Source organism: Anopheles bellator, chromosome 1, assembly GCF_943735745.2.
Source record: "Anopheles bellator chromosome 1, idAnoBellAS_SP24_06.2, whole genome shotgun sequence".
NCBI classification, from domain to species: domain Eukaryota; kingdom Metazoa; phylum Arthropoda; class Insecta; order Diptera; family Culicidae; genus Anopheles; species Anopheles bellator.
Window position 1 is genome coordinate 5,353,158 of NC_071285.1, and position 22,802 is coordinate 5,375,959.

General features: G+C 55.5%; 2 protein-coding genes across 2 annotated transcripts; both read right to left on the reverse strand.

Annotated features, from left to right (window-relative positions):
* Positions 1-129: 129 nt before the first annotated feature.
* Positions 130-4,796, reverse strand: LOC131214927 (cleavage and polyadenylation specificity factor subunit 1). The gene is made up of 5 exons (XM_058209274.1): positions 4,628-4,796; positions 4,022-4,562; positions 3,699-3,949; positions 3,435-3,616; positions 130-3,360 (listed from the first exon to the last, which is right to left on the reverse strand). The coding sequence occupies exons 1-5, from the start codon at positions 4,794-4,796 to the stop codon at positions 130-132; spliced, it is 4,374 nt and encodes a 1,457-aa protein (XP_058065257.1).
* Positions 4,797-6,798: 2,002 nt separating this feature from the next.
* On the reverse strand, positions 6,799-10,457 carry LOC131208342 (uncharacterized). Its single transcript, XM_058201059.1, has one exon. It carries the CDS (start codon positions 9,422-9,424, stop codon positions 7,940-7,942), a length of 1,485 nt encoding a protein of 494 aa, XP_058057042.1. The 5' UTR covers positions 9,425-10,457; the 3' UTR covers positions 6,799-7,939.
* Between the last annotated feature and the right edge of the window lie 12,345 nt (positions 10,458-22,802).

The window sequence follows — 22,802 nt, forward strand, 5'->3', positions numbered from 1 at the left end:
GTCCGCAAGGCAGAGCCTCTTTCTTTCGTTGCAAACAAACACCCTGAACGGTTCCATACCATGCCCTGCGGCCTATTTTTATTCCGCCCGTCGTCGGTAGTCAGTAATGTTCGTTGCATCTTGTGAGGCTCAGAACGCGTGCGTCACGTGTTCGATCTCCATCAGATCGACGCAGATCTCCTCGATGCGGGTGCCAATCTTTTTCGCCACCTCCTGCTTCTCGTTCGCCGGCAGTTCGAGAAAGCTCCAGACCAGGTCGCCGTCGACCACGCACCGGCTCGGGTTGATCGGCAGTGCGCGCGACTGCTTGATCGTCCGGAACGCCTTCGGGTTGAGCCCGGCGATGTGCGGTGAGTGCGTGAGCAGCACGTTCTGCAGCATAAACAGTCGCCGGTACGTTTTCTCCGGCAGTGGCAACACGAACCCGAAGCCTCCGTCGAGCGTCGCGAAGAACGTCGTGTGCTTGTTGTCGTAGTTGGGGGCGCGCCGCGCCGCGTCCGGCTCGTGAAAGTCACACTGCACGCGAAACATGGCGTTCACGCGCTGCCCCAGGTGGTAGTCGCCCTTCCGCAGCAGACGCTGCCCGCCGAACGACTCGCGCGACTCCGGCTGGTACATGTAGGTGATCAGATTCGCCTGATCGTCCGCCACCAGGAAGCCCAGGTTGGCGTTGTCGACCACGTACTCGACCTGGTACACGCTCAGCGGGTGGTAGTCCCGCGACACGAGCGACAGCGTTCGGAACTCCTCCTGGAAGCGCAGCAAGCTGACCGACTTGTACACGTCCGCCACCAGAATGAGCGACTTGATCGACACCATCTGGTGCACGAAGATGTGCGTGTCAATGAACGCCACGCCGACCAGATCGTCGTCCTTCATCTGCCACAGGTACACCTTCTGGCCGACGGCGCCCACCAGGAAGCCGCACACGTGCGAGATGGCCGACACCGGGCCCTTCTGGTCCTTCACCATCACCTCCTTGAACTTGTGCTTCGTGAGCGGCTTGCCCGGCTCCGGCACCACCTCGATGATGTCGTACAGCAGCAGCCGGCCGCGGGACGTGATGTCCTCGCTGTAGTTGAAGTTCGTGCCCACCGCTATGTACTCCTTCAGGCCGGAGCGGGCCCCCTCGTACGCGAGGCTCACGTTCTTGAGCGCCACCACGTGTTCCCACTCCTCGAGCCCGATCGACGTGTCCGGCACGATCTCCCAGGCGGCGGGCGTGACCAGCACCACGGAGAAGCGGTGGCCCATCGGGTACAGGAAACGCTCGCCCTTGTTCTCCTCCGTCAGCTCCTTGTCCTCGCCATTGAAGCGATAGTACTTGTTGCAGATCTCCTCCGCGTCCATCACCACGCAGTACACCCGGTTCTCCCGGTGGTACACGATCTGCTTCGGGGAGCTGCGCAGCGGGATCTTGCGCACCGGCCACACACTGTCGTAGGACAGGTAGGTGGGCAAGATCGAGATCTTCAGCTCGTACTGCTCGTCGAAGTACAGGAACCCGTTCGGGCAGTTGACGTTGTTGAACGGCGCGAACGCTTTCATCACCGTGCGCCCGTACAGCCGGTGCGACCGCAGCTCGCCGTGGGCGGTCAGAAAGAGGAGGTGCGGTTTCTCCCCGCAAACGGCCACTCCGGCATACCCGGCCACGTTGCCAAAGTACCGTATCATGGAAATGTTCTCGTACAGAACCTTCGCCGCCAGCAGCTCCGCCCGATCGGCGGCGTCACTTGCGTTCGCTGCTTCCGGTCCCTTTTCGTCGCTAGCCAAACGGCTCGGCACGGTGCGGAAGTTCGGACAGGCGACGCTGGTCGACAGTCGCTTGAAGCGCAACTTCAGATGACCCTTGGCGTAGCGGAACACACGGTAGATCAGCAGATCGTGCTCGAGCCGGACGAAGAGAAGCGGCCGCGAACCGTGCGCCCCGAGCGCCACCATCAGAATTTCGCGCGGCAACAGGGCCGCCGGCAACGCACCACCGCCACCGCCAAAGGAGCTTCCGAAGGTGGCGGTTTCATCCTGGGCCGCCCCACCCGTGCCGGGTGCCCCCTTCGGCACGAGCGACAGTGGCACGAACTCCATCGAGTCGGACAGCACCTTCGCGCCGTTGCCCACGTTCGTGATGAGGTAGGCCAGCTTGAGGTCCGGCATGGAGTAGATTTCGAGCGTCCCATTGTCCCGGGCCGCCAGCAGCCAGTACGTGGGCTTCACCGGCTGCATGTACTTTTGCCAGAAGTCGGCATTCGCACCGCCCTTCCCGGCGAGCGCCATATCGGCCATGGACGTCACCTTGAACGAGCGGCCCGATTCGCCGTACAGTAGGTCCTCCTCGTCCTCGATCTTCATGGCTGGTTCCGGCTTCATCGAACCGAACCCGCTCGAGTACGCGGACGTGGCCCCGCCTCGCCCGCCCAGCTCGTACACGTCCTCCAGCTTGCGGGTGAACAGGCCGGACACGTCGCGGTACGCCCCGATCGCCACGACCGCCGGCGACGGGCTGATCGTGTTCTTGTTCACCGCCAGCCGCGGCGTTCCCTTGCCTTCGCGCAGTGCCAGCGTGATGACGCGGCCCTCGGACGAACGGACGCACACGTACGGGTCCACGATCGACACCGAGGCCAGCGGGCACCCGAGGTCGATCGGAATGTTCTGCAGCAGCCGCGTGCCCTGCAGCAGGCGAATCGATTTCGTCGTCACCTGCACGATGAACCGGTTCGATCCGATGTTACCGACGTGGATGGTCGGCACCGTGGTCGCGAAACCGGTGTTCTCGATCTCATTGATTTCGTCGCCCGTCTGCAGCACCATCGTGCCCGCTTCCTGCGATAGGATCATGAACGCGTGGTTCGGAGCGGGCGCGCTGCCGTCAGCACTCGATGAGCCGGCCGCTTCATCGAACACGGTCCACACGTCCAAGCAACCGGACAAACCGAAGCTCGTGATCACCTGCGGTTTGATCGAACTCTGCAGCACGCAGAGGGCCCCGTTCTTGCCGTGACCGCTCGCCGTTACCACCTCGACGTCGAGCTTGTTCGGTACGAACTGCACGTCCGCCCCGTCCTCCATCGTTTCCTCGCAGACTCGCTCGCCGACGGCCATGTGCGCGATCGGGCCCACGTTCAGCACGCTGTCGCACACCTCGAAAATGTAGCTCGTCAGCTGCACCGACGTCTTGTAACCGCTACCGTACACCTCCAGCTCCTCTTCCTCCAGCCGCAACCGCTTCGGTTCCTTCTCCACCGTCCCACCGTCGTCGATCGTGATCACCAGACTTTCGTCCTGCTCCTTGAACCGCAGCAACAGCGAGTTGCCCAACCGGGACCCGAGAAACAGATACTCGTCCTCACAAACACATATCTGGAGCGCGAGGGCAACGGAAGGAGCTAAGCTTAGCATCATGAAACGCCAATCCGAACAGAGCAGAAACTTACGCAACTCGTGAGCACGCTGGCCGCGGCCTTGCTGAAGTGGAAGCTCCTCACGCTTCGCATCGAATCGGCACACAGTGTCAGCACGTACAGCTCGCCGCCCTTCAGCGACAGCACAAGCTTCTCCGTCTCGATGAAGCACACCTGCGCCGCGTCCAAGCTGATCCGCACACCATCCTGGGGTTCTGCGGGTGACGTGAGAAAGAGAGGACAAGGTAGTGGGGTGACTGAGATTGCAGTTTCCGCGGCATCCGGCGCCATGCTTACTAAGCGGGAAGCTGGTGCTGTGGTCGGCGCTGCTGTTTAAGCTGACGCCGTACGGCGGCACGCTCTGGTTGAGGTAGATCAGCGAGTTGGCACACATCACCAGGCAGCCTCCGATCGGTTTGTTGATCGGTATCGCCTGTATACAGTCGAACGGGAGACTGTTGACCGTCCAGATTACCGGGTGGACCCGCTGCTGGATGTTGAGCGACAGGGCGACCATCGTGCAGGTATCCGACCGGACCGCGACTCGTCTGCGGAGTGGGAAACGGACGATAGAGAAATCAACCTCCGCGACAGCGACATGCCCGGGGTGTGCTCCTTACCCGGGGAACGTTCGCACCGGTTCGTAGAGGATCAGTAGCGTCGGCTCGTAGTAGCCGTGGAGGAACTGCACATCGATCACGTTGTCGATCTTTTCGTCCAAATCCTTCAGCTCGATGATGTACGACGCCAGGATGGGTGTCTTGGCGATGAGCAGAGTCGGAGCCTTCTTGATCGGTTTCACGTCCTGCAGCTCGATCTCGTCGAGCGAACTGTCCTTGCGGAACGGCAACACGACCAGCTTCCGGCCGTAGACCAGCATCACCGCGCACCGGTTATCCGGGTCGACGCGCACCATCGGAATGTGGTAGTGGCCGGTCCAGCCGCCCCGTATGTCCTCGTCCTCGAAGTAGTGCAGCGAGAGCGTTTTGAGGTCGAAGTTGTCCGGATCGAACTGTACCACCGACAGTTTGGCATCGGAAAAGCTGATCAGCAAGGCGTCGCGCTGCGAGCCGGCCAGCGAGACCGACTGCATGGACATGATGTTGCCGAACAGCCGGTACGAGGTCATACACTCGAGCTTCATGTTCGGTGGCCGGGAACCTGCCAAAAACAGAAGTAAAAATGTCACCAGCGAATTGAGAATTAGCAACCGCTGCCGAGCCTACCGCTGTACTTGTCGCGCGTGGCCGGATCCGCATCGGGGATGATTCGGTACACCTTCAGCACGTTGGCACCGGCGGTGATGAGCGATTTTTCGCCATGGTTGAAAAAGTGGCACGTTAGGGAAAACTCCACCGCCGTCGCCTCGTGCGGCTGCTTGCACAGGGAAAACATCGTTGCCTACGGTGACCTGGTGACCGGCCGGCTTGCTGTGTTTGCTCGCTCGCTTTCCGTCCACTTCGCCGTTGCTGCAGCGTTTATACCATCCCCAAAAGTGGCTGCCGAAGGAGCGGCCCAAGGGAATCCTCTCCAATCGTGGTCCAACTGTGTCGTATAACTCGGCACGAAATTGTTATCACTGGCGATACAAACCAAACCAGCGTGCGGATGTATTTTCGGGAGCGATTGTTTGTAGCGAAAAACTTTCTCAGCGGTTTGACAGCGGGAGGCAATACTGTCAGTCGCCCTTCGGGACCGTACGATTTGCGTTTCACGCCGGCTACCGCCCATAACCGATCGCACGGATGACGAATGTGTTCCAACCGGCACATTCAAATCGTTTCATCTCCATTCCTTCCATTTCGTCCATGGTTTAGCCATTCCCAGAAGCATGCGATTTGAATTTGATTCAACAGCAATATCGTTAAAACACGGAAATCGGATCCCATTGATCTATGTTCCGGTGTACAACATGATGCTTTGCAGCATCGGCCAAATATGTTCGGCTGGCCAACGATTGTGGCCGATTAAGAAAACCCGAGTTTCCAGCCCATTTACGTCACAGCTTCCGTGATGACGCGACCGCAGGCCGGCCACATTCCGCAAACAGTGTGTATGCAAATCACGGAAAAAAGGTTTCTGTCGTTTATTCATTCCAAATTTCCCACCCGGCCAGCGAGCGTGGATACGACGATCGTGTGTTCGTGGTGGACTACCGATCCGGACCGCAAAAGAAAGGGCGGAAATGAGCAAATAAAACCGGTTTCGAATCGATTAGCAGCAGCGGCAGCAGCACCAGCAATTTGGCTACCATCGACCAGGTTTATCAAAATATTCTCCCAGCGCGGCGGCCTCTACATGCCTTCGGTGGGACACATAAGCCCCTTTCGTCTGCAAACGGCGGTGTGCCACTAATAATGGACACAACACTACTCCCCAGATCCACCGAAGACTCCCTTCGTAACGACTCGCCGGACAGAAAGCTGAGCCATGTTTGAGGACAGTTCTAAGGGGACGGGCCAGCAGTGAATCCTAGAACAACATCCGACTTGGTCGTCGCGGATCATCGGGATCGAGTAACGCACCGTTGTAACGGGTTTGAAGACCGAATCATCCATTCGCCGTCGCTTGATTGATCGCGCGCCTGGTTTTCTTTTTCCCGCGATCAACAACGCGTCCCTCGGAGTGTTGCATAAGCGGAGTCACCCAACCCCTCCGAACACCCAACACCTTCAGAGGTTACTCGAGTGCGCAGTCCGCCGAACGAGGAAAACGGCCGGAGCCGGAGCCGGAGCGTCTGTTGCGCAATAAAGAGCAGTACCAAGTTTCGGCCTCGGCCGTCCCCGCCTTCGGTTATCACAGGCCGCGCGGGCGTGCGTGTTAGGGAGTTTGGATTGCGCCAACGGCCTCCCCCCGTTTCTCCAGGGTAGACCGGGTTACGGGATAGAGAGAGAGCGCGGTCCCCGTCGCATTGGATTGTTCTCGACACTATACTGATTGCCGTGGCGTACTGTCGATGATGACGAAACCATCGATCCGGGGAACCTCTCGGTGGTCAGATTTATGTAAACTTTCACTTTTCATATTCGCCAGCAACGGCGGCCATCGGTGAGCACACATTAAAAGGCGCACCGACGTGGCGCTGCTGCTGCTGCTGTGAGGCCTGCAAAAATCTGTGTCCCCGCCCCGCACCAAGCGCGGCACCTGCGCCGCCAGGGTTCATTGACACGCCGATGATCGATGGCCACCACTCCGCACACTTCCAACGGTTCGGGGCGCTGCATTCGAATGATATGATGGCGATGGGGCGCAAACTGATCGTGCGGCCAGACCGTGCGTTCCGCCGCCACCGGGGGTGTCGTTATGACATCGAATGATCCACCAGAAGCGAGCTGTGAAGAGCAAAAGGGCAACAGGGGGTACGGGTCTCCGTTTGGTTTTTGTTAATTCCGTCCGTCCACAAGGTGGCGAACGGTTTTAGGGTTTATTTCTCTCTCGTTTCGCGCTTCCTATCACAATAAATATGTGTGTTGTATGTGTGTATGTTTGTGTAAGTTCCGTGTTCTGTTAATGCTAATCCGCAGCTTCTTCCGCGCTATACATAGTTTGTAGAACACAATGAGTACCGAGCTACCGAAACAGAAAGGAGGAGAACACACGACGACCAGCTCCGGCTGGCTGGTCGCGGTCACAGTTGACATACTGATAAAACGAATGTACTTAATCCGTAACGTAGTAGGCGGGCGGGGCGCGGGAAGCCAAACCGAAGGCCGCCACAACACGCCACGTTCGGGAAGCTTACATTAATAGATTCGTATACACTTTCCTGTGATCGCGCAAAGCTCCGTGCAGTGTGATCCGGTGATCGAAGATCGAAACAAAGGATCGCAGCAGCAGCACCACCACCGAAACATAACTTTCCAATCGGCTCTACCCATCCACACACAGCTTTGGATCGCGATCATCTGTCGCAGATCGCGATCGCGACACGACGCCGCCGCCGCGCACTTTCGAACCCCGCAGAGTGCACCAAATGCACCAGAGGTCTTCGCCTTTGACACTCCGCCGCCACCGTGGGCTACACTTTTCTTGGCCAATTACTGTTTGCTTCTCGCCGTCTGCCTCTCTCTCTCTCTCGCTCTCTCTAGGGCTCTCTGTGATGTACTGTCGTTCGAACGGCCTCTGCTTTGTTTTCTCTTGGATGCACCCTCTAATATGCTCCGCTTGTCGATCACTCTCTTTCTCTCGCGGTGGCCACTTCTTATGTTAATTTGCTTCCCCTTTTGCTGTGCGTGTCTCGCATAATAAATATTCAATCTTCGCTTCATTTGGCCGCGACCCTAGGCGTGTCAGCCAAAGGCAGGACACAGACAACAGGAACAGCATTTATGGTTCTGCTTAAACGTCTAACTCTAACCCTACATTTTGATTCTTTTCCTCTGTCGTGGTGGTCCTCTCTCTCTCTCTCTTTCTAACGCTTCGATCTTGTCTCTCGCACGCGCGCTGATCATCGCGACTTTAGTGAAAGTACCGTTTTGATCCTAACTAGTTCACCGTTTACTCTCTCTCTCTCGCGCGCGCGATCGCACATGACGTTACTACACCGTCATCGTCAGGTAGCCGCGCTGGCCGTGATGCTGCAATGCAGCACCACCGACCACCACCACCCCGTCGGGGCGCGACCCCGACCCACGGTCCTTCTGCGCCTGGGCCGCACAGAAATCCGGCGTCGACACGGAGCGCGACAGATTGCCGAAGCTGAAGATCGATACCAGCGACGTTATCCGATCGATACTTTCGACCGACGCCACAGTCTCCGGTATATCACTGGCCCTTGGCTGCTGCTGGTGCTGGTAATGGCCGGGCCCGGTGGTGGTCAGGTTTTCCGCTTCCAGCTGTTGGCCGGACGATGGCGATGAGGATGAGGTGCGCGACTCCGTCTCACTACTCCGCGAGCAGATAGCGGGCGATGCGTAGAACTGTGGCGTGCAGGAGGAACTGGGCCGGGTGTCCGTATCCGGCTTCAACCGCTTGGCAGCGAGTAACGCCATCGGAAGCTCGCCACGAACAGTCTCCGCGTCAGCCGCAGCAGCAGCATCACCTCCGCTTCCACTGTCGTCATCACTATCGCGGGCGGCACTACTGATCGAGTCGCTCGACTTTCGTTTACTGGCCGCCACCACACGATCGCTTTCTGCCTCCTCGCCACTTCGACAGCGCCGCCGTCGCAGCAAGCGCTTCCTCACGTTCCGTCGATCATCGAGATCGAAGTATAGCATCGCAGACGGTGTTGCTGTTGGTGGTGGTGGTGGTGCTGGTGCCGTTCGCTGATGGCAAGACAGATCCTGGCACCGACTCTCTTCCTCGCCCTCCTCATCGTCCTCATCTTCCTCCTCATCATCGTCATCGTCGGCCGCGAACGGTGAGAACGAACCGGGGGTGGCGGAGCGATCATCCGCTCCGTCGTCCTCCCCCGATCCCGTTCCGGTGCCACCGCCGATCCACGGTGCAAGGGCCGGTAACAGAAACAGATGCGACATATCGTGGTGGTGGTGGTGCCGCTCCGACTCCTGCTCCGTCTCGTCGCTCCCACTCCGGCACATGTTGAGTGGTTCCGCCGCTGCCGCCGCCGCCACGGGCTCAAGCGGAAGTGACTCGATCGTCGTCGGCAGCATCACGCCGCCGTCGTCCTCCCCCTCGTCCGCCTCCTCGTCCACCAGGGAGGGCGTCTTGGAGACGGTGGTCGATGCGGCAGCGACCGCTGCTGCAGCGGCAGCGGCAGCCGCAGCTGCCATTGCCATACTGCTACGTTGCTGCTGTGCGTTGTCGCACTTGTCACCGTCCTCCTCCGGTGCCACGGGGCTGACCATCGTTTGGGCGAGGTAAGCATTGTGCTGCTGTTGCTGCTGCTGCAGATAGTGACCGTGGACGATGTGGTACGCTTCCTCCATGAAGATGTAGCGCGCCTTCTGCAGGACCGTCGCGACCAACAGATTCTTGTGGAGCGAAACGCCACCGCGGCAGACGCGCGCCTGGGCGATCTTCGCCAGCGAAATCCCGATCAGCCGCTGCGCTTCGGCCATCGTTTCGAGTTTGGCCGTCGCCGTCGTCACCGGACCACTGAAGCCTTCCGTTTTGCTTGATAGTAGCCGATAGTCGAGACCGTGCGCCGAAACACACACGAACGATCACGCGGCAACACGCGCTGCCATTCAATGCTGGCCCCCCCTAAAAAGGCCGGACACCAACACACCGCTGCACACTCGCAATTGGCCCGCGGTTAAAAGGCAGCTGGGCGCTCCGCTGCTTTCCGATAGCGACGGAGAACACAAAGCCACGCACACCACTCGCGATTGATTAGCATCGACCAACACACGGCGGCCGGTGCCCAAGGTCACGACACGCGGCAGAGACAAAAGGCCAAACACACCCCGATCGTCTCGTCGATCGGGTTACGCGCTCTCGCGTAAACGGATATCGAGCGCGACAATTAATATCACGCGATCACTCTCTCTCTCTCTCCCTCTCTTGGACCGGACTCAGCAGGAGTGCACGCGTCGTTGTAATGTGACCTGACCGCTCGCTTCGGCTTCTGCACGCAAACTGTTCGAATATTGGCCTGCGGGTGCGCACCTAATTATGATTTCTGCTCTCCCGCGCGCGCCACCCGATCTGCCGTCTGGCTAATCCGCTCTCGCTCGCTCTCTCTTTCCGCCAACCGGTTCTATCGCGCTCGATACGCTGCACTACGTTTTGGGTTTTTTTGTTGTTGTTGTTTGTGGCGCGTCTGTCACTCACTCAATGACGTCGGTCTCGCTCTAGCCTTCCGTTGGCTGCAGCGCGATCATCCATCAGCGGCGGAGAAGATACGATGGCGATCAATCGCGCACATACACATAGAGAGAGCCAGGCGGGTCAAGAGGGCGTCACGCCGTCCGTCGATCGGATCGGATGTTAATGGACGGAAATCCGAACGGAACGGATAAATCACACAGCGCTCTCTCTCCCTCTTTCGCACGTATTCCCACGGTAGCGCTGTTTGGCGCGCGCCTTCGATGACGTAGCAGCTGCTCGGATGAAGGGGGGGCACGTGCTCTCAACCCGCGCGCGTGCGGACGGCTCGGTTTCTGCGGAACGACTGATCCGTTTATCGCGCGGCGAATGGCCCTCGTGCGAGAGTGTCGGTGTCTCTCTTCTTATTCCGCATTCCACTCGAGACGACACAATCACGCCACCGCACCACACCGCACCGTCGACCGACCGAAAGACGCGAAACTCGCGCTGATGATGAGTTGTGAGAGCGTTGAGTCACCCGACCGCGATTGCAATCGTGTCAAAAACGAGACTCCTCGTCTCTCGGGCAGAGTGTGCGTGTCTCTCTCTCTGTCGGGGTTTGGTTTGTTTACGTGCCGTTTACGCTCTCTCGCTCGCTCGCTCTCTCACTCACTTTTGGCGCTAACCTTTCCCAAGCACCATCACGGTGGCGGCGGAGAACAGAGGCGAAGCAGGCGGCGGCGACGCTCTCTCGTCATTGATAGATTATGTGGTGTGCACTCACCGCGCGCGTAAAGGGTGTCGTTTACGCGTGTTTCCGAATGCACACACCACCACTTGATTACGAGACGTCGCCCGCTCTCACTCTCTCTCTCGCTCGCGTGTTGCACGCTGCACGGCTGCTGTTTGTTTACCGCCCTCCACCGGGGCACCCCTTCCAGCCCACGAGGGTCGGCTTATGTGTGGCTTTTTTTGTCTCCCTGTCTGTCTCGCTCTCTCTCTCTCGTTTGCACTTTGGATGCGGGGGGATTTCGTCTTCCCGTTTATTTTAATAATTGAATCTCCCGTGAATACCGCACACACTGCGACGGAGGCTCTCTCGCTCGCTCACCTTTGCTTGCTGGAGTTTAAGTGGCGATAGACGGCGAGTGAGTTCGTTGTTTTCGGGTCGCTTCGTGTGATCGGTTGCTGGTGTCTTTGTTTATTACTTCTTGTTCTTTCGCTTTCCTTTTTTTCCCACCACTCACTCGCTCGCTCTCCGGCTCTCTCTCTCACGCTCGCACGCTGTCGTTCGATCCGCACCGGTCGGGAGTCGCAACTGAATTGAAAGTGTTGACCGCGCGCGCCCTTGCATATATTTATAAACTTCCTTAACGGCTACCAACTCTTCGGAGAGCCCGCGAGCTGACGTCACGATTTATGTGTCCGATGTTGGGTCGGGCTCGTTATCGATTTAATCGCAACGCCGTCTTCGGTGACTTTTTTTTGTGCACGTTGTGGCGTACAAATTGAATCCCGCTGAACATAATCCGCGCACGCAGGACATTGAGCCTGGATGCTTTCGGGGGGCTGGGACCCTTACCAGGGGCTGGACTTTCTGGGTGGCTTTTCCGCCTTTCCGCAAGACCGTTACCTTCGTCGGCCTTCAGGCGGAATGATGGGCGACACGACCAAAGAAACGGCGTGGTAAGTAGGCAACGAAAACAAACAAACTTTCCCATTGACAGCACCCAGAGAGAGAGAGAGGGAGAAAGAGATACGTGGCAGTGGGCAGGTCAGGAATGCCGTAAAAACCGTTTTTGCCTTCTCTTTGGCGGAAAAATGAGCCCGTGTGGTGTGCGTTTTGGGTTTTCTTCGCAGAACTCGCTTCGGTCAGCACAGCACAACACAACAATAAGGGAGCGCGAGACTCGCTTCTTCCTGCGAGCGTGACACATTTCCGTTCCGACCCGGACAACCCCCTCGCGGATCGGACAGACGTAAATCCCGAACGGGGTTTGCGGGGAAAAACTATCGCCTGTGAACAATGCCAAGAGGTGAAACCCCAGCATCCGTTAACGGTTAAAACGGTTAGAAAGGCAACGATATTGGCAATACAGGTTAGGTCAGCAATCAATTATTGGATGTGATCGGGTCACGACTAGGTAAGAAAAGCCAAAACATGAAATCCTACTCACCAACCAAATGAGTTTAAACGAAGCTGTTAAATAAGTTTAACGGATTGATAGGAAAAATACAATTTTATGATTTGAAATACAACTTATCATTTGATTTATGATTTGTTTTGGGGCCCGGAAACAGATGGAAGTCGCTAATGGCCAAATCCCTAGTGAGTCGTCGCCAATCCCAATTGTGGTTGTCCTTCAGCTGGCAGATTACAATAATATTCAGAAACAAAATTCGATTCCCCTTGTGGTCGATCTCTGGACTCAGGATCTCCTTATCCTTTCGAAAACGACCGACATCTTATTGAACCGCACAGCTTATTGGACAACTGAGCACACGCTTCATCTGTTCCGAGACATATCCGCGCGTCACTTCTCGCTTTCACCCCAAACGCAGTTTATGCCGCCGTCTCTCGCCGTGGCGCGGCGTGAAGATGATAATTCGCTTCCCGCCGCACGTGGCCGATGGGCGGGCTGGCGACGCGTCCGCCGCAGCCGCTAAGTGCCCTCGTGTGCCGGTGTGTGTGTGCCTGGGACATTGAGATGTGCGTGAGTTGTTGCAGTGAAAATTTGCCTCTATTTTTTCGCTCCGTCTTTCGTCATTTGCCGTTGCCCGTAATGATGTGGCCTCGTTTGCCGTTCCCTCTGCGTAGCCAACAAACGATTACCGACCGACCGATGGTCGGCCGCTCTCACTCTCTCTCTCTCTCTCACCGTTCTGTCCCCTTCCGGTCGCTCTCGGGAGGGTCGATGATTAATTTCATGCCCAGCGCGCACCGTAAAGTGCGCGTAAAATGGGCGATAACAGCGGCCTGGGATGAGACGCGGAGAAGTGCCACGTAGTGTTGCGCCAAGGATGCGCCAGCACGAACACACGAATTCTTCCTCTACTTTTCGTACGCTGTCCACACAACCTGTGTGAGTCATGTTGTCGCAGTGTGTGACGGATGAGCTGTGCCTAATCACGACGACGAGGTGACCGAAACTTTCCACCGGATTCCCATTATCTCGGCTCGCCTAAAATATCGCTATTACTAACCCGGAACCTAACCGGCCAGCTCGCTGGCTAAACTCGGTAAATGATTCAGCCGCAATCTTATGCAAAGCAGCCGGGCTGCGATGGCGAGAATTCTTGTCAGTAACGGCCATGGCCATCTGCCAGCAGAGCTCTGGATTACTCGGAGAACCTGTTTCTCCGTGGCAGAGTCAGAGAGGGGTCATAAAGAACAAATCGAACCGTAAAAGTCGCCCTCGAGTCGAAGGAGTACGATTAAATCTACAAACGCACACACAAGAGCGCGCCCAGAAACGCCATCGATTCCGCCATCCCGAAAGCCCGAAGATGGGCAGGCAAAAACCGGGCAGATCAAACTGCCCACCGGGACCCGGTGAGTCCGGAAGGTGCCGGAACGAGGCCGAGGCCGGGCGTAGGCCTGGCGAAGTGCGAAGATAAGAAACAGAACACCCCGAGGATGGGACACGGAGAAAGAGAGCGCGAGAAAGAGAGCGAGACGGAGCCGAGAAAGATGACGGTCCGTCCGTGCGGCGGCGGTCCGGAGAAGCTGGAACATTCCAAACATCAATCATTTCACCTTTTCGGTGGGTGTAAATGGAACACTGCGGAGCGGAGGCTGGTCGGCCGGGGAGGTGCCGGGGATGATACCCCGGCCCGCCGGTCCCGCGGTGGAATATCTGTGGTGACAATCGTAGCAACCACCGGCCCGAACAACCGTCTTCGTGCCGTTCGGGCCGAACGGTACAGTGAGTCTCCAGTTTTGATCCCGCTCCAACCGGTTTCCACCGATTCGTTGACCGATAGGGTTTGGAGCACGTCCGCCGAAGTTGATGGAGCACGTCCGTGTTGACAGCGGTGGGATGCTTTTATTTCCCCAAAACTCTACCCGGTGTAAATAAATTATTATAATTTGATGAACGACCGATGGTGTCAAAAACGGGCCACCACTGTAAGCGGCCAGTAGCGGCAAACGCGAAGGGATAAGCTGTCATAACATAGCGGGGCCGCCGAAAGGGGACAAAAAGGCGAAAAAGAACCCCCCCGCCCGACATGGGGGGGGACATGGATACACTTTCAGGTGGCACCCCATCGTGACACACCAACACACTCACAGCCCCACGGGGGGTGGGGGTTCGGTTGCAACACGCAATCCACTTGCCGACACGCGATTTCAGGCGGCCTCGGTCGGAGGGGGGGACGGGTATTTAGTGGAACATCTCTTCGATCTCTCGGAGGATGAGGAGGCTCTCTCGCTCGTTCTCTCTCTCACAAATACACACGCAGCTCACTCGCAATGTGTTATTTTAAGTAAAATCGCCTCCATGATGTTGTGTCCCGCAACACTCAAGTGTGGCGGGGGGCCCGCTCATTGCTTATGCTTATGGTGCAGTGTGCGCGTTTAATCGGAGAAATTGGAAAATTCGAAGCGAGAGAGTGAGAGAGCGAGCGAGATAGCAGAGGGAGCATAGGTTGACACGGGCGCAGAGAAGCAAATTGGGGCCGAGACTCAACCTCAGCACTTTGCTCTAGACGCGGCGACATCAAGTTTTCATTGAATTTTCTCCCGAACTTTTGACGATCGATTTGTTTGACAAATTTAAGCCACAGCCACGCACCACCAACCAACACGCACACACGGGTACATGCGCTCTTTGGTGTCGCGCGAATGTCGTGAGCGGACCGGATTTGACATAAAAGATTGATCACCCCGATCCCGACCCCCATCGGGGTTGCCGGAGCGAGTGGGGAGCCCCAACATAAGGAATGCCACCGAGTACCGTACCGCGAGCGAGCGAACGAGCGAGAGAGAGAGAGAAGGGCGGTTGGTACATAATAATTTCTCGCTCAAACGAACGCGAGTCCGATGGCCAACCTGTCGGTCGGCGATGCGACGCGCGTTACAGCAAAAAGTGTTCGTATGTTTTATGTTATGGAATCGGTGGTGGGTGGGTGGCGCACGGTGGGCGGTTTGGATCGGTGGTCTGTTCGGGTTTATTTGAATTCCTTGTGGCGCTGTGGGCACCACCGAGATGCTTTTCTTTATCTTGGCTTTTTCGCGTTCGCCCCACCGCCGTGGCCAAGCATCTATTCGGTTTTTTTTCGGCTGGCCACCACCACCACCGTTTTCTAATGCACCGTTCGGAGGGCCTGGCCGATTGCCCCAGGGAGAGCGGTTGTGAGGGGGGGCCGTTCCCTTGCGTTCGGGAGTGTATCGGGTGACCTTCTTCCACGAGTTTTGCGCTGCGCGAGAGTTAAATAAACTTCGCGGATCTCGCGGTTTTTTTTGCGCCTCGGCTCGGACCTGCAAGCGGATGTTCGGGCGGTCTCGTTCCTTTTCGCGCGCTCGGAGGCCATTCCGTTCTTTGCATGCACACGCCACACATTGCTGCTGCTGCTGTGTCTCTAATGTGTTATTTATCTCTTCGGGCTCGCGGTTGTTAGATCCTTTCTCGCTCCCGCATCGGTCGGTCTCTTTCTTATTAAATGCACTAATAGATAGAGTGCGGGATGCGCAAAAAGAAAAGTCTTCGTCGGGTCGGGTCCGGTTGGGACGATTGGGAGGAAACATTTCATGATGTTGCTGCGAATGAGAGAGCACACCGGAGCGAGAGAGAGACACAGGAGCGATGATTATTTTAATTCGATCGGAAAAACCTTCGCTCGCCGATTGTGTTCCCTTTTTGGACTGGCCGTCGACGGGTTGCCACGTTGCTACCCGGGGCCATCGATAAAGGTTGACTCATTATTGAAGGTAGCCGAAGATGGCCGCCTGCTGGTTTACAATCATAGTAACATCAACGAATACCTTTCCCCCGTTTTGGGGTGTCATATAGCGATAAGCCATCTTGGATGGGTAGTTTGGTTTCGTTTAACAAGCAGCGTTCATGCTCCGTTTGACACACTCATGACAGGAAATAAATCATCGATCGATCAACACAATTTAATTGCTGAATTTATTTAAAACACCAACATTCTTCGCTTTATTCAATGTGCGCTAAAATCAATTGCAACAATCTCCCGTTTCGACCTCGTCCAAAAACCGATAAAACCCAACCCTCCCGGCCGCGGCGGAAAATCAGAGGCGAAACTCAGGAAACTCACACAAAAAAACCCACCAAATCGCGGAGCGGACCGGAGTCACTTTTCCCCCGGGGGTGATGCCCAAATTTTGGGGAGGACCCTTTGCGTGCCGTACATTCCCATTAATTTACCGAAAAACAAATCCCTTTAAGCACACCGCCGCCCCGGTGTGAATTTCCGCTACGAAGGGGGAAATTTTCTGGTATTTTTTCAACCCCTCTCGCTCGCTCTCTCTCTCTCGTGGACAGCCAAAATGTGGCATTTCGAAGGCTGATCACTTTTATTGCCACTTACCCACATCGCCATCCGGCGCGAAAGAGACAATGGGCGGGCGAGCGCACCCGCGAGAGAGAGAGAGAGTGAGAGGAAGATGGCTCATTTAGCACCCTGGCGCCAGGCGGCAACGGTGTGGGAAAAGTATCGCGGGGAAACCCGCCCGCCCGACCGAAAGCAACCAAAAACCCATGGACCGGAATATCCGCGCGGCACAGGGCCATGTCCTGCGCTGGGCGCCCTCTCCTGTCAATGGGCTGTCCGGGGGGAAAGTCCCGGCCGGGCGTCCGGACGAACCACTCGAAGGTTGCGGGTGCGGTGCCATATTGATTGTTGGCTGACGCGAAACGAATTGCGACCCGTTTTGTGGCCACGGCACACAGTGACGGGCGCTGGACGCTGGTATGCGTGCGCCTTCGTTCTCAGGTTTTAATTTTATGCCCGCCGGAAATTCCGTTGTTCCCCCTGTGGTTCCTCCAAGGTCCCTGTTACCGATTCCGGGCGTCGTGTATCGATCTCATAGGTCGGCGGGCAGAGATTTGCCGTACGTATGTCCTGATCCTTGGTGAACTTCTTTTAAGGCAAGCTCGAGAGCCAAAGGATAATTGGGTTTTAGGGGCGCATTTTTTTATTTATTTACTTGTTTTTGCCCTTTTTTATTTGTTTATTTGCTCATTTCAAGTTTATGGCATTCAACTTGTAATGTAGCTTCTGCTTTACGCGGTACGAGTCGTAGTTCCGGAGCTGACCGTTCGGCCGATGGCGGGCAAATTTCCCACGCGGTACGAGTCGTAGTTCCGGAGCTGACCGTTCGGCCGATGACGGGCAAATTTCCCACGCAGGAAGGTGATGGGTCTAGATTAGAATTCGCAGAATAGATTCACTTGCGATCCCGCGTAACATATAGATCTTAAGGTAGTCTTGACACTACTCTTCTTATTTTCAAAGTAATGGATTACATACAACTTCGCTAATGATTCCATCACTTCACCCCGGAATCCAAAAATCGATCGTCATCGGAGTGGAAAGGTTATGGCTTCGAAATTTTGGGACGTGCGTATTGTAATATTCATCGACTATCTTTAGAAGGAAAACACCATCCACTCAAAATTTCGCTCGAATGAAGACGTCATCGTTGAGGCCTAATTTTGAGGCAAAATATAAAAATGGTATCGAATCGTGAGAGGTGGGCGCTGGAATGGCTCTTGACCGGCTTCTGATGGCGATTACGTTGATGAATAAAGTCAATTTTGTAGCCCAAAAAAACGCGTCTCTGCAGCCCACGTGCAGCCGTCGTGTGCAGATCTGGACGCTAATTTCGAACGCCAATAACACGAATGCCTCCGAATGCCAAATATGGCGAAGCAAATCAATTCGATAAATCGCTGATGACATCATCCAAGCATTCGAATATTCTTATCCCAACACGCTGTCCGACCGACCGACGATGCTGGGGTTGGGATTTACATCATCATCGACCACCATCATCGACCAGCATCATTAGCTTGGGCGGGGTGAAGCACCTCAGGCGCCCTACCTCTCCGGTCCGCCGTCGTAATGGGACTCGGCGGTGATCCGGCGGAGGAGTGTCTAATGGCCGCCGCCACCGCCTCATTTCGGCGCCGTAATTTGATGAACTCGAAATGAACTGTGAACGGACAGAAGGAAAGAAAGGCGTTCACGCTCGACGCCCGCGGTCCGAGTTTATTCAAATTCACTATTTTATTTTGTATTTTTCGCCACGGACCCCCCCTCCCCAAGCAGTGTTGACTGGCCATCAGTGTAGGCTATGCGGGTTTTATGCTCTCTCGCACCCGAAGAAAAAGGGATGATTTTAAACACACACGGAAATGAAACGGTTGCTAAGATGCGTCAGAGAGCGCCAACAGCAAGCATGCGAATGAGAGAGACGGAGCGAGCGAGAGAGAGCGAGAGAGCAAGGAGGCAAAGTCCGGCACGGTCCATGTGTAATCGAAGTAGCCCTGCCGAACGGGAGTAAGACATTGATTAAACGGCTCCAATGTCTATGTGTGTGTGTGCGTGCGTGAGAGAAGGGGTGATGAATTTGCATCTCCACATCCCACACACATACAGGCACACGGCCGGACGGACACACGAAACATAAAACACAAATTAGAGTTGGAAGCCATCCACCGTCCTGATGGCAATCGACTTCCTTTAACTAATCCGCTTCCCCGCTTTCCACCTCACCTCCTGCGATGCTGAATGCTTTATGCTCGGCTCGAGAGAGAGAGAGGGCGAGAGAGAGAGCCTCGAGCTGACTACAAAAAAGCAAAGGCGTACAAATAAAACAATTCAAACAACTCCTGGGGCAATCAGGTTTTGTGCCATTCCTCCCACCAGGAGAGGGGGAGAGGTGGGAAAGGGGCCACCCCGGAGGGCGGGAAGATTGCACACGGAGAGCGGAACATTAAATCCAAACCCATCCAATATACATATTGCACTAAAAAGAGCGCCACAGCGAGCGAGAGAGAGAGTGCGTTGGCAAGTGACAGAAGAATGACACCGCAACCCCGAGAAGAGAGTTGACGTGTTGTTGTATAAACCTTGACAATACATACACAACACACTGCTAAGTAGGCGATGGATTTTGCGCCACCGAAACGGATTGCCACGTGGACACTGAGGAAGGGATTGAAGGGGGGGACTGGTCAACAACTACGGAGCTGCCTGTGTATGTGTGCTGCGGCCGCGAGTAATGAGCAACTCCCGAAGTGGAGCGCGCGACTCGCCCCCGAAGATGGGCCGCCACACGATTTGAAAGTCATGCTTTCGATGCGGGTTATGCTCTCCTTATTTTACGTTGTTGTTGTTTTCTCCGATCCGACAGTGAGAGAGAGAGAGAGAGAGCGAGTTGATTTGGTGGAAAAGCACCGCGGTGCGGCGGCGTGAACCCTTTCGGAGGCCGATTCCGATTGTTTCCAATTGCATCGTCGAATCCCGTTTTTTATTTATCCCGAAAAAAGAACCGTGTCGTCACGAATGTGGAACCCTCCGCGGATGACAGTTTGAAGTATTTGAAATGCAATGTCTTTTAATGTACGTCATCCGACACATGGTTGCTTCGATCTGGAATTCTAGAAGAAACAAACCCAACGCACGATCGATCGATTATAATTAGAAAGGGGCGACTTGACGCTTGCGGTGACCTTCTCGAGCCGGTAATTAATTGTCCGTTCCGGCGACGTTCCGAGAAGTTGTTTCGCATTCGAAGATGTTTCACGTTCACGTCTGGTCTGGCGTCACGTCTATATTAGCTCATTTAATTGGGCAAAAGCCCACCTCACGCGAGTTGCACAGCGTCGACTGACTGAATGATTGCCCTTTTGGAGTATTGCACAAATGTCCTTGAGGTCTACTGACTGTCTAACTAGAGGCAGTTATGTGGGGCCCGTCGATAGAGCAGTCAGTAATGCAGCTGGCGTCCGTAAAACACACCCTTACAGAAAGCAACAGATATTAACTATAGGGTGCTCAATTTAAGGTTCATTTATTCATTTGGTTATTCCAAAAAAAGGGCGTAAAATATTTGTTGATGCTTGAACATTTATTTGTGTATGAAAAATAATTTTGATCAAGTGTCTACGATGGCTGGCTTGGCAGTAGCCCATTCCGTCGACCTATTTTTAAGTATACTTTCGATTGTATCTGATCCTATCTCGGCAATATCAGTTTGAATTTGGGGCTTGCTTCGCTGCCCAAAGCCTATAGTCTAATGGTGTCCAATCGCAACAACTTGAAGCCCCACCTTATCAGCTTCAATTCTGCCAAAGAACCAATCAGTCAACATTGCTCGGTAGCATACGCCATCGACGGTTACGGAGGCTCCTTCTATTTTCCGAAAGAAATTTTACGTTATCAAAATCAAGTAATCAGTAGTTGAAAAAGTTATTGATGCTAGATAAGGTTGGCAATTAAGCTGGAACCCCGTTACGTTATTAAATAAACTGTCCAAACAAGGACAGTTTGAGTATCAAAATATCGTACAACTCGAGCCGAATCTCGGAGGTGTTCCACGTCCCTTAGGAACCCTCAACCGATGAGCCCAAGATAACCCGGGCCCAGCGAAGAAAGTGTCCAATGTTCAAGTGTCGAAACCTCCACTCAACCCGATGCATCAAGCGCGATTTGAGTTTCATGCAAGTGACACGTGACACACGCGACAACATCTTGCAGGCTCCAAAGGAGCCCCGCCACTTGACTGCTCCGCAAATCGTTTTAAAAATCGATTCCACGCTCGTTTCGCTAAAATCTCCGCCAGCGGCCGGAGTCGGAAATGGTCGTGTATTGGTGTGCGTCGGTTCAACGAATTATGCTGCCAACAAAGCGCAGCGCACAGCATTGCAACAACTACAAATCACCCACCCGGCCGGGCCGGGGGGGTGGCGGTGGCTTTCGGTATGTACTCGACTCGGTGGACACCCACCCCAGAAAGCACCCAAAGGGGGGCGGGAACTAGAAAAAAGGAGGCAAAGGAAAAACACAGACACAGCGAACCGACCCAGAGCCGGCCCAGGACAGATAGGGACAGAAGGTGCAGTTGCCACTCTTGGGGTGCATCACGTGAATATGCATGATTGCCGCTGCCCACCATACGTAGTGGCATAAATCATCATCAGCATCATCATCATCGTCATCGCGCGACTTCTCGGACCTCCGCGTCGTCGTCGAATCTCTAAACAACGGCATCCGATCTCCGCTGCTGCATCCAAAGTTAACGAACGGATCGCTCTCTCTCTCTCTCTCTCTCGCTCGGGCGCGAGGTCATCGTGTGGAGCGCAAGAAAAGAAGGGCAAAAATGGACGCAGCACCCCCCGCCCCAGAATTGCGCCGTCCACGAAACAACGGACGATGGTGGGGACGCGGGATTCGCACAAAGAGAAAGGCCACCTGAGAGCGCACACGGGTGGGGTTTCTTGCAGGTGGGACTCGCTCGCGTGGCATCTATCGCCCGTCTAGCGCTGAAGGTGGAACACTTTGGGCCAATCGTTTGGGGATCGCCCACGGATCCCACGGGTGAGCGAAACAGAGAGAGAGGGAAACGGGACCTCTCTCCGGCGGGGGGGGGCATGCAAATTCGGGAGGCGCATATGTGGAGCCCGTCCGTTTCTGGGTCACGTGCCCCGCTCCCGTCGTCGGGGGAACCGCCGTAAAGCTTCAAACGAATTAACGCCGCCATCTTGGATGATTTAAATAGGCAGCACCTCGAGCTTTATGTAACGTTCCGTTGTCCGCGAAGTGAACATTAAATTCCTCCACAAGGACGACTGGCGGGTGGGCGGGCGGCCAGTGTCTTGTAGCAAACAATGGAAACAAACGACGGGGCCAACATTAAAATCGGGCGCAAACAGAACGTGACCATTACGCGGCACGTAAGCGCAGCTGCAGCACCGCCGCCCGACGATGGTATGCGTGGCCTCCTGTGTCGTCGTTAAGGAAATCGTTTGCAATTGCAGTTCGGGAAATCGGGAAAACCGCCATCGGTGGGCGCAACAAAAGAGAAACCTTTGCATCTTCTCATCGGGCCATTTTTAAAATAGAAACACGACGCACGACGACTTCCATCCGTGCCGGGCTGCATTCCACCCACCCGCCGCCGGACCGCCGAGACCGCCGAATGGTTGTGCAATTAAATTGCAAGAAGGCCACACTACACTGGAGGGCCCTACTACTGCGGGTGTGTTGGTGGCGCATGTTTTTCTTTATTATTGTTAGAGGTCTCGAAGTGTTTTTACGCGCGCGCCATCATCAATCGGCAGCGGCGGCGTGTCACGACACCGCCGAGGACCCACACAAGCACACGGCCGCGAAGGACGCCATATTTGCGGACGCAAATGGCGAACGGGGTGCCCCGTGGCCCCACCACAGCACCGTTCGTTTGTCGCCTTTGATTGTTATTAATTTTGTTTCGTGCGCCCCAGACGCACGTACGCCGCCTTCAGGGACGTGCTCGTCTCTCTCGCTCACGCACGGACACGAACGCCCTCTCTGTCTCTCTCCGTTCGCTCCCATTATTTGCGTGTGAGCATTTATATGCTTATAAAGTGTTTCGTGTTTCACCTTTTTTTTCCTTCTTCTTCTTCGGCTCGGGTTCGGGTTTGCCTTTTCTTGCTCCGCTTTGCGCTTCGTGTC